Source organism: Battus philenor, unplaced genomic scaffold (assembly GCF_028537555.1).
Source record: "Battus philenor isolate CCGP_79_NKW_IND1 unplaced genomic scaffold, ilBatPhil1.0.hap1 SCAF_11, whole genome shotgun sequence".
Classification (NCBI taxonomy): domain Eukaryota; kingdom Metazoa; phylum Arthropoda; class Insecta; order Lepidoptera; family Papilionidae; genus Battus; species Battus philenor.
The window spans coordinates 11,316,474-11,328,539 of record NW_027181673.1 but is presented as its reverse complement, the minus strand read 5'-3'; the positions used below and the strand labels follow the sequence as shown (position 1 = coordinate 11,328,539).

General features: G+C 36.2%; 1 protein-coding gene across 4 annotated transcripts in view; it reads right to left on the bottom strand.

Annotated features, from left to right (window-relative positions):
* Positions 1–12,066, bottom strand: part of mnb (minibrain) — a 128,920-nt gene that overhangs the window by 102,140 nt on the left and 14,714 nt on the right. For 2 of the 4 annotated variants that reach the window (XR_011109094.1, XM_068776180.1), the window contains exons 2-3: positions 4,972–5,150; positions 3,662–3,763 (exon numbers count right to left, since the gene is read on the bottom strand). Coding sequence is in view for 3 of the 4 variants with exons in the window: in XM_068776180.1 (XP_068632281.1) it covers positions 3,662–3,763; positions 4,972–5,150 (281 nt within the window). In the remaining variant the exon portion in view is untranslated. Of the gene's footprint in view, positions 1–3,661; positions 3,764–4,971; positions 5,151–10,848; positions 11,203–12,066 lie in introns of those variants that run through there. The other 2 variants (XM_068776181.1, XM_068776182.1) reach the window with 2 other exon arrangements.

Below are 12,066 nucleotides of genomic sequence, written 5' to 3'. Positions count from 1 at the left end.
TACGAAACATTTGTACAACTAAAATAGATTAGAAAAATATATATTACTTAACTGTCCTACTGGTTGTTTACTTTATTATAGGTAGGTAAAAGCGAATCAATAGAATCGCACATTAAGCGTTTCAGTGCAAAATGTAGTCCATCAGCGGAATGTCATATTGTGATGCAATCGGGGCTATTTGAAAATGATCGCGCGGTCAACGAAACCGCAAAGTAGTGTTAAAATATTAGTGACTGTATTGCAAGAAACCCATTTTTCAGGTATTTGCTTTATTAGAAACATTTTTCCTTTACAGATTATCTAATCTACCTGAATATTATGTATACGATGATATATAGACGTAATCCGAGCAGAGCATCGCGATATAAGTTTTGTACATACATTTGATTCATCACCTTTAGACTGATAATATACCTTGAAGTCCAATTACACATACATAAAGAAAAAATAAGAATAATCTTCAATAAGATACTCGATCATTATGTATTTTAAGTTAAAAAAAAACACTTATTTTATCTCCATTTATCAATTAAGACACTTGTGAATGGTTTGAATAAGTTGTTAAACTCTATTTCGACAGCTTTCAGTAATAACCACCCAAGTAGAAACTATCCGATCAGAAAACTTACACTAAGAATAGTACATATTGTAAAATACGAGTAGCATAAAAATCAAATAGAGCGTTAATAATTTTATGTAAATGTTTAGATCAAAATCGTTACTCGGTCACAGTAATAAAACATTGTAATAAATTACTACAAGAATTCAGGCTCGGCTATTTTTGATTTAACCGTAATGTCACAAAGACTTAACTATAATAACAAAAACAAATCGAGGCAGATAAAAACAAAGTACGTACTTAGATTGTTTGGGAACAATCAAAGATTTAAATACAAAAATAAAGCATCTCAAATTTTCCGTAGGAAGTCTTAAGACGTCATAGAAAGACTGGCAATATGCCATGTAAACACAGCACCATGTAGGGCAACGACCATTCCCGAACGCAAATAGAACATCTATTAATAAACATTCAAAAATAAATGAAGAGCTTTCGGAGGGAGAACTCCACGTGTCCCCCAGACATTGAGATTAATTGCCCCCGACTTCAGTACCGAAATAGTAACGCGTTTGAAGTAGTCGAACTTTTTTCGATAATCTTTGTGTACGTTTAACAAGACACTGTGGTATGTGGTATTGTACTGATTTGGTTGTTTTTATTATTAAACTTGGACATAAAATATTCGGGTATATACATATTTTCTACTAAACGTTTTATGTAAAGATTCATTCGAATCTCGGTAAAGGATTTATTATAAAAGGTTTAAAGGAATGATACTATCCAAAAATCAATGGTTTTTGGAATAATGTACAAGGTAATGGTCGTGTAGTAAGACGTTTTCAATATTCGAATAACTGCATATGAAATATAATTATAAAGATGAATAATAAATTTTTACAGGGACAGATCTGTCTGAATCTGTCTCTGTAGATTTTGTACTATCAGAAGCAATTAGGCTATTGCATTTCTAAAGAAAATGCAAATTAAGGTAACATACAGCAGTGATCACTTCATTAAGTTAAGAAATCGGTGTAAAAGCTTTAAAGCTCTGCTTGCTATCAAATCGGCTATACACTCATCCTTTTAAGGCTTTTTTACCTATAACCCCGCATAAACAAAAAATAAACTTGTGTCATCAATATTAGCTTTACTTTGTTTACGTAACCAAGCGCCTTGAATCACAACAAGCAGTCCGTGTAACCGATATCACACATTCCCGTAGCCATGGCGTAAATATTCGTGGAAACCCATGACGCAGTACGACGACCTACGCAGAGCTAGTTGCAGTGAAAACGACACCCACTAGGACCAAAGGTCATAAGTTACACGTGCCGGTTGCGTAAACAGGGAAAACTTGGACGAAGTACGCTGATTAAATTATATTCGCGTAATATTGACGGGTAATTTTTGACATATATGAGTAGCGTTACCAGCGATTCACTTCTGCATTGTTATTTATACACGGTATACTAGGTTTATTTCAATGGTTAGTTACGTCGATATTGATCTACTATTTCAAATATCCCGTTCATTTTACCCATAATTAATCGATCATAACGAGGTGCATCTTTGACAACAAAACTATCGAATTAAAAACATTTAAACAAATTTTGTGTTTATCTTACTGCATTGCATTAGGTCCATAAACATCACAAATTTGTCACGGGTTTGCATTACGCTTTTTTCATTATTTTATGTGATGTTTTAAAATGTATCGAATTATGCATTGGATTTACGTATTATGTACTTACTTTAAATTCACACCGACAGACAAACAAATGAAAAAATCGCGAAAATAAATTTACCTCTTGTTTCTTTTTTAAAAATTTTATCTTTTTAGTGTTATCAAAACCAGGCCGAAAGTATTTTATTAAGTTTATACATACTATTTGCGAAAAGGCCCTAGCCTAATATTTCCAAAACAAATCTTCAGCTATAGATCAAACAGCTAAACCATTTGCTTAGGGTTCTTGTACAATTAGCAACACGGTATTTCTATTAAAGCACTTTATTGTTAGCATTACCAAGTATAAAAGTAAAAAAAATTGGCGCAGCAGTAACCCGGTCACTACTTCATTGAGCAGTTTACTAGTTCATTGAGTTTTTTTTTATTCACGCCGCTATAATTTCGCTCCCACGCCAACCGCCTTCTGAAAACCAGGTCGGAAAGCCCACGATGTTTCGGATAAGGTCAGACCGTGTATTTGAAAATCCTATAATACCATTTAATGTTTTATTACAAATTTGTTTCGTATATCTTTTTTGTTTCGTATAAAATTATCATTATTAAAACAACGGTAATAAATTCATTTACATAATTTTTTTAATGTTTATAACACGATATAGAATAATTTCCTATCCCTGACGGAACCATGTCATCTCTCAGTTTTTCAGATATAGATTTGTCTATGCGTATGTTACGTTATCATTTTATTTTGTAAGTAAAGTATTTCCAATTATTTGTTCTTGACTTTCTCTTATAAAGTGGGCCACATAACGGCCACAGTTAAAAGATTCAATTCCTTTTAAATAAAATACACAAAGAATAAAGTAAGCAGAGTTCCTTGTCCGTGATACAATTAATATCGTAAGCAAATATAGGTAGGATATGTCACAATACACGAGCGCTTTGAATATGTAAACTCGGAGAAGGCCGCCGAACAATTTCCGCGTGCGTCGCACAGATGAACGGTTAAATAATTAATCGATTCAGAATACGACCGCGATGAGCGCAATATTACGAGTAATTAAAGTTATAATTATCCGTACAAATAAGAAAAGAATCTTTACTATTATTGCCAATTCCCAATCAAAAACTAAATTTCGAATTACAATTGTACGCAAGTTAACATTTCCTTATTACTTACCACCGTGTCCTTGAATTGAATAAAACTTAACGTGAAACCAGCAAGATCGATGTTATATTTAGATTGAAATTTAGAAATGCTAAACAAATGTTTTAAAATGAATTGTAAACAAGATACATTTCATAAAGAGTTCATGGTTCACTTGTGTAAGTAAATCTATTAATTAGGTGTTCAACTTTCCTTTAACTTTTATAATCTAAAAGTACATGTTTGTATAACAGTTATAGTAACCTACCTCGTTAATGTGTTTGTATGTCTTGATTAGATCCACGCTGAGTTTCCTTAACGGTGCCGTCGAAGGATCTCGAAAGTGGTGTGGTATTCGTGCTTGCATAGCCTAGACAAAAGAAACTCCGATTAGGGTTAAGAGAATAAACATAAAGCGAAAATCTACGCAAGCAAACAAAATGAGATGCATTAAAGTGAAAAAACGTGATCTCATAATTAGAAACGTGTGCTAAGTGTAGAATATGTGGGATATAAATGATAAACCAATTTGTAGCTATAAGCAAATACATACGCAATACAAATTAAGACATTACATAATAATAACAATAACAAAAAATATCAATCTACATAATGTGTGAAAGCAAAACGAAAAAATTATTGCCAAACTGCATACAACAATACTGACATCAACAGAAACAAAGAGAAGGCGTTAAAAGAGAGTTTAACACACGAGACGGTTTTGAATAAACATCTATTGAATAACGCAATTAATAGTGAACGATTGCTTCACACATAATCACCTCACTGTTGTCAAGGCGACATGTCCAATTAACTAGAATAAAATCCGAATTATGACAGGTTATTAAATAAATTCGTTTAACACGATCCTCATATAGTAAAAAGAAATTTTTACGCGCGCAGTCCTTAAGGCCATTTGTTTATTAAGCAACTTAAGGTTACAAGAGCGCGCGTTTAAGAGAGAATACGCACTAGTCCAGGCCGGTAGTAAAACTAATCGAGATCTAATTTACTTTCCCATATTTCGTAAGACGTGCTGCTCTTATTTTAATTTTTTTGTTAAGGAATTTACTTTTGCAATGCGTCGTGCAAAATCTATTTAATGAAATTATTATTACAAAAGTCTGAGCGTTACTTCTCGCTACTTGTCTCTCAATTAATCAACATTTTCAAAGCAAGTTTCTCCGCAGGTTATTGTCCTCAGACGTCCCTCAGACAGTCGTGGTTGCGATTCAATTTAATATGCTAGCAGTCGTAGACTGTTTTGAAGAGTTGTAGAAGAACAACAATATGTGTACAGCACGCAAACAATAGAGACGTTATTATGTCTACAATTTATTAAATAATTTAGTCGAGTGAAGTTAATTTTACCTGACCAAAGTCTTCGCACACCATATCAGACCGTGTTCTAGTGCTAGTGTCCGAAAAATAAAAACAATTCATAAAAAATGAACCTTCCAAATAAAAGTTATTCGATTCTTTCGTTGGAATTCCTCAATCGTATCAAAGTTAAGTGAAGTTTCAGGCACGGTCCGATGCAGTGTGCGGCATTTTCAAACCGCCTCGTGCGTCATTTACCTGAGGGGGGTAACGGTAGCGGCAGAAAGCTCGGGTGTTGCGCGCTCTAGCGCTCACCTGAATGTCGGAAGGCGCGCTCATGGACGCCAACTGCTCCTCGGCCACCAGCCGCCCGTACAGCGGGACATGCCGCCTCTCGCCGCCGGAAGCCTCCGGCATGCCGCCGCCAACGACGCCCACTGACACAAAAATATAATTATTTAGTGCGAAGGTCAATAACATACAAAGCTAGAATAAACATTGCACATAACGCTTTACTTTAAGGCTGTTTTTTCAAAAGTGGCTAGTTATTTTGAAAATTCTTTTCTTCGCCGTGATTGTTAAATAGTTGAATGTACATGTATAATGGTTAAAATAAGGTTTTGACATCCTAACAAGGTTAAAATTCCAAATTAAAAATAAAAATAAATAAAAGTTTTTAAAAAAATTTTTTTCAATAAAGTCGCTTCTATAGATTTTACTCATTTAACACTGAAAAAACAAGGCACTTTTTGGCATTTCATTTCGGCATGTGAAAAGTTAAAATATAATAGAGAATATAATAGGGCTGCTTGCTAAAGACTTCCATACCTGTACCTGACGCGTAATAAAAAAGTGTGCTTTCACGTAATACAAGAAAGCACTAACAGTTTTAGCCCTATATAAGATTTTGTATCCGAAGCCGGCGCTGCGAAACGTGATCATTGTCAACCTACGCTGCGTGGGCGTCTATAGGCGACCAGTGCGGTTTATGTGAAAACCTAACAGGCGCTACAGCAACTGTTTGACCACAAATCTACACGTTGGAATTAACAATATTGTTAAATGAAAAAAAAAACTTACTACGATAAAATATTATATAACAGTATATAATATCGAAAAGAAATTTTTGACCACAAACTAAATATACATTCTATTACTTACTTACGGTAGTAAAAACACGTTGACCTTTTAATTTATGTAGAGAATTTGAAGTGCGCTATATTTGCCGATTGGTAATGGGTGTAAAGCTGGATGAATGTATATGTAAGTTCATTTGTCCAAGAAAATGCTTTTAACCATTACGACTATTTTCCATCACTCTGTATAAAGTGCTCACACTAAACTTTAATTGATTTATTCTATAGGAATGCAATAGGCTAATAATTGATAGCAGTACAATGTATGAAGGGACAGATAGTAAACAATAACGAATAATAATATAAAGTAATACTAAATTTGAAAAGGCTATTTTTTACTTTATTATTATTACCGTGTATATGGTAATAAACTGGCAGCAAATGAGCTTCACAATCATCACTTTTAAACTTTTAGATCTGTAACCAATCACTCTGTACATTGCTATGATGGGTAATGATAAAGTAATCTTCAATTTTTCAATGAAACGCTTGTAACGACGTTCCGTGATTGACAGGGCGATCGAGAGTAACGCGTCAATCAAGTCCTCGTAAACAGCGCGGAGTCCTAGCGGTCGGAGCTTGTTCACCTGTCGCCCACCCACGCGACGTTTACCAAATATTTTCCTCGGCTGAATGAATCATCACTGTTAGTTATTATGACTCGTACTTTCGTTGCAGCACAGTGCGCGGAATTTTGAATGGTCGATTGTTTTATAAATAATCCGACTTATTTATTGTATTGATAAAAAACTAGTGCAGTATTGGGTTATAGGCATAATCACTGGCACCTATAATCACTTGGCGGATTCTTAGAAATCAAGTTTCAATCTATCTCTGCCTGAAAACAAAACTGGAGTGTTTCCAAAAGGAGTATATTGGATTATGACAATCGAAAGACGCTAAATGCAAGCAGTGTTCAACCGGTCTTACTGGAAATCTCTGGTGTATGTAATCTACGCGTAGTCGTGGACGGACATCTTACGACTGAATTGATTTCTATGATGATGGGTTCAACTTCAAATTTTTAACACCACAAAACGCAATGTAATAAACCATACAAGACAGTAAGTATTAAGTACATTGATCAGAAATCTTCTCTGTCATTACTAAAGGACTTAAACATGACACTAGATTCCTTAAGAGTTTGTCTTAGACAATTTTTTCGATACAAAAACTTATCACTGAATATAACCGTCTAAATATTAGTTGTGAAAGTGTTTCACGTTTACTGTTTAACACTTCTGTAGTTTCACTTTGTACGAAAAATTTTTTTGAAAGCGTCGAGTCTTATGTAGTTTAACCTTACAGTGTTACGTAAGCGTATAATAAATTCAACCTTGTTAGCATGTGGTGCAATAAAAACAATTTTGGCCCTATTAGCCAATAAAGCGTAAAGTGTAACAGCACCGTTGGGGTTAAGGATTAGAGCGAGCGATTGTTATCAACGTGTCATATTGAGTGGTACTTGGTATCGTTAGTTTTTCAGTACGTATAATCCAAGGTGCGAGAGCGAACTTTATCGCTCCGTCTGCAGAGGTCGCAGACGAGTTAATTCAGTCTTATTTATGTACCGTCTGGCACAACGTGACATTTCATAATAAAACGCCACCGTTCGAAGCTCTCGTTTATTTTAAGGCGCGTTGTCTAACTTAAAAGCGCCTCTTGCTTTTTTATTTAATTTGAATCGTCAATTTAATTAACTAACTACGATTTAATACCAATTAAGATTGGTATTAAATCGGAGTATGATAATTCATAGCTGATGTCAAATTCTCGGTACTTGAAAAGATGCATGCATGCAATTTAAAAATTACGTTACATTTTATTGTCGATACGGATTTAACACGCAAAAATTTTCGTTTTACAATTTATTAACACTTTTGCGTAACTATTGTCTCCAGCTACAAAATCATGCGAGGTTAGTTTTTGGTGATGAAACTTCATAGTGTCCCACTATTTACACTTGGTGTAATAAATTCAAATGCCTTCCGAACCGTAGTGATGATCCGCCATCAAAGTTGTCCGCCACATGATTATTAGCAAATTTAAGCAAGTTGGAGACATAAGAGTAAAATTCAATCAATAATTAATATGCACGATTGATTAGGTTTTAGGAAGCTTGGTGCTAGTTGGATACCTCATATTTTGACTAGAGCTCAAAAACGCTGTCGCATTCATTGGTGCCGTAAAATAATATTAAAATTCGAGGGTAGTGCCTCGCATGATGTATTAAATGTCACCAAAAATAATGTAACTTGGATCTGTTGGATTCTGAAACCAAGAGACAACCCTCAATGGATGATATCTTTATAAAAATTGCTGCAAAAATTAAGAAAGGAATAAGTTCTTTAGTCGAGCAGGCAGTATGCAAGCATAGCATTTGTTTGCCAGAATTTTGAGAACACCGTCCACGCAGTAGTCCTTCGTCATCGGGACAACGCATCAGCGCACGCGGGTAGACGAACAATTGATTAGACTAGGTAAGTATGCAATTGTTGGGCCTACCTCCTAACAGTCCCAGCTTTGCAACATGCTATTTTCATTCATTCCCAAAAATACCTCTTGGGAAACGATTTCAAGATGCTAAAGAAGCAGCGCCTGCGTTCCTAAACGAAGTGAAATAGATCGAAAGGGTAGTGGTTCCACTGCTTCTCACAATGGTTGACGGGAAGCAATGATATAAAGATTGTTCAGGAGTCTTTTTGGAAAAAAATAATGAATATTTTTGTGCTCTAAAAACGTAATAATGTATTTAAGACATCTGTACAAGGGATTACAAAAAAACACCCGACCACATTTAATGTGGACTCTACTGAGATCAGAGCGTGTTGAGAACCTTCATAGTTTCGAGTCATTTTAAGGGATCGTAATGTCTTTTTGGTTTCTATCAAATTAGGTTTTCTCAATATAAATGTCCAAAATTTATAAGAAAGAAGAAAAAAAATCCATTCAAAAATTTCGTTATGGAGCGAGGAACTCAGTAATTAAAAAATGACAAAGTTAATAAGAAGTGAAAACATGTGTATTTTAAGTGCAGACGCGTGCATCATGCGACTGCACCAGTCCACGAGCAACTAACTGCGTAGTTTAGTGTGAAACGTTATACGTTACGTATGTAAGGATGAGATTACTACTGTCATTTGTAACGCTCGGAACGATCACGCAAGCTGTTATAGTGTTATACTTATATAAAATCTCCGTACATGTGATTAGTAATAAATACGTGAAAATAAACAAACATCATTTTTAACAAATAAGATATTATTAATAATAACCTTTGGTTTATATGAAGGACAAAATGTGCAAATTTCTAATCCAAGTCAATCGAAGAAAACGCAGGTAGTTAAATTTAAAAGGATTAAGGGTAGCTAAATATATTTACTTAATAATAAATTACGAATCAATCCAGTCAGGTCAAGGTCTGTTATTTTTTGCAAGACAAGAAATAAGGTATGTAATGTAAGAACCTGACTAAAAATACTAGAAAGTATTAATACGACAATAAAAATTGTTATTAATTAACTACCCACTCTTTATTTACAAAATAACTTTTATTGTTTTAAGGATTAGGCAGTATCTTAAGTAAGCTCTTTATTAATCTTGACGTCGATAATGTCTATTTGCAAGCGCGACATGGCAATGTGGATCGCGATCTATTATATCAAAAATCTTAATAAAAGTTCTACATTTTAAAAAGTAATTTTGTCCCAAATGATTATTAACAGGAGTGAAGTAATGAATAATGTGAATCTCGTATGTACGATTGAAAATCAGGCTACAACCAAGAATTAGCATTAAGATCTGTACTGTTCTGTACAAAAGACGGAGACGAAGCCAGTACGGTCTTCGTTTCAAAGCGCCTAGGCGTATAAAAAGTACACAACTTTCGGCAATTTGCAACTTTTCAGATTGTCGGAAGCTTAACTTATACAAGAACATAACATTCTGGAAGTTTCCGTTGAACGTTGTAGCGAGTGCTTTGAGGCGGAATTTTATTGACGTTTATCGCTTACTACCGCGGATCAATACTTGGCGCTTATTAGATTTCAATGGCTAAGGTGACGTCTTCATTTCGCAGATAGTATAAGGGCAAGATATAAAATTGGGCGTAGCATAATGGCATGGAGGCGAAAGCGCGCGCAATCTCGGTACCCAGATGATACTATAACTAGTTTGCATTTAAACTGCGCAATAGCGGCGTCCAGCGTAAGCGGAGCCGCGCGATAGTGTTCGGTTGTCCCGTTCCGGTCGACGGCGCGCGGCGGCCGGAGGGGGCCGGAGGGGAGCGGAAGGGCTCGCGTGGATGGCATCACGCGGGCCGACGAACGCTCGGAGACGAGTTGCTACGTCACCATTGCAAGCGGGTCGAAACCGGCCACGGTGCCGGCCGACAACCTGTGGTAGCTATGCGTGGAATGCGACTAGCCGCCGGTAGATTGGCGTGGGAGGTGCAAGATAGCCGCCCTCGTCGTTTGCGGACCGCAATTGCAGTTTTCAGTGTAAATTAATTTAGCACTGCGGCAACATTATTATTGCTCGTTTTTATTATTTTTTCTAGCGATAAAACTAGCAAAGTTCCGATTTCTGCTAGTAAGTCCATGACGCAATTAGATAACACTTTGAGTTACACTATTGACGTGAATACTATTCAAGTTCATTCCGATAAATATGTCAAATAATCTATTTGCGCTTTGTTGTAATACTATTTATGAAATAATACCTCTCGACTCTTTGTTTACATCATTGACGCAATGCAACGCTGTAAACAAACAGTTCTATGATAATGAAAAATTAAATGACATCCCCGTATCGGATCGGTTACGAGGTCGTGGAGAGGCCCTGAATTTAAGTTCCAGCAGAGTATACGGTAAGCCTTTATGTAAAATAACTGCGCAGTTCCTCGGCCGTCAGTTGGAAGAATCCATTAAGGCGACATCCTTGACATATCGGCAGAAGCGTACTCGCGTATCTAAAACTGCGAAGAGACGGGTGGACTTACTTTCATTGTTGTTATGTTCTTTCACTGACATCATAATTTCACCACTATACGTACATTCACCGAACACAACACAACACAAAAACCATTGTTACTAATACAAACAAATCACAGATACTCAAAGCACTATTCAAAATGGTACGCCGGTGGGGCGAGTGAAACGCGACTACCATTTTTCGGGCGCCTAGCCGCGGGTAGACGACGTCACTATTTTGACGACCATGTGTTTATGAGTGGGTAGCCGGTAGGTCCGCATCGCGGTCGTCCTTGCTTCGCGTCCGCGTGTTGTTGTGCCACAATGTTTACACACGTGCCGGTGGTGGCCGGCGCCGATAAGGACGGTGTGCCGGCACGGACAGCCCGACTCAACTAACGCGCTGCTCCGTCGTCAGCAAGTAATAACCGCGCGGAAGGCCACGTGATTAGGATGACAAACGCGCCGGTTCGCTTCGCGATAGCCGCAGCTACTTTATCGATGATTTCGCGCCTCTGCCGATACGCGCGTTTCCTGCTTCCTCGTCGATAATTGATTATGTTACTACGTTATACATGCCATGCCAGTGTGTACACTCGCCGTAAATACAGAGTTGAAACTGTTTTATTTGTTCATATTATTATTCACATAGGATCATTTAAAGTCACCACTTGTGTACGTCATGAGATAAATGCCGGAAGAGCCCAATTTGACAGAAACCTACAATCAAATTCAACCTCCTTATAACGTATCATTCAACTCAAACCCACAATTGTCCTAAGCGCGCACTACTCTGGGAAGAGTCCAGGAAAAACTCATAGGGTTTTATTTATGTGGTCACTTTTACAATATTTTAGATACAGTAGTTAAAACAAATGTTTCCCAAGCTCTCTATTATCGCTTAAAAATACTTCACACTATAATAGTTTTTTATAAGTTTTTGTTTTATGCACTTCTTAAATTTATTACAATATAATTTAGAGACGGGGTAGACGCGGTATTGTAATACCGTACAAAACATTCACCAATTTTATGAAATCTAGAGAAAGGTATAACAAGTTTTTCGTTCTACTATTATTTATGCTAACCTTATGTACATCACTGTTTTCTTAACATTTATTAATATTCTTGGGCACATAGACTGGTACAATAAATATAAGTGTTAATACGAAAAGTCGCCTGAGAACATAACGAAGCCAATGTTTCTTTTTAATGAAATTAGCCCTTTATTCTTTTGTGCATTTATT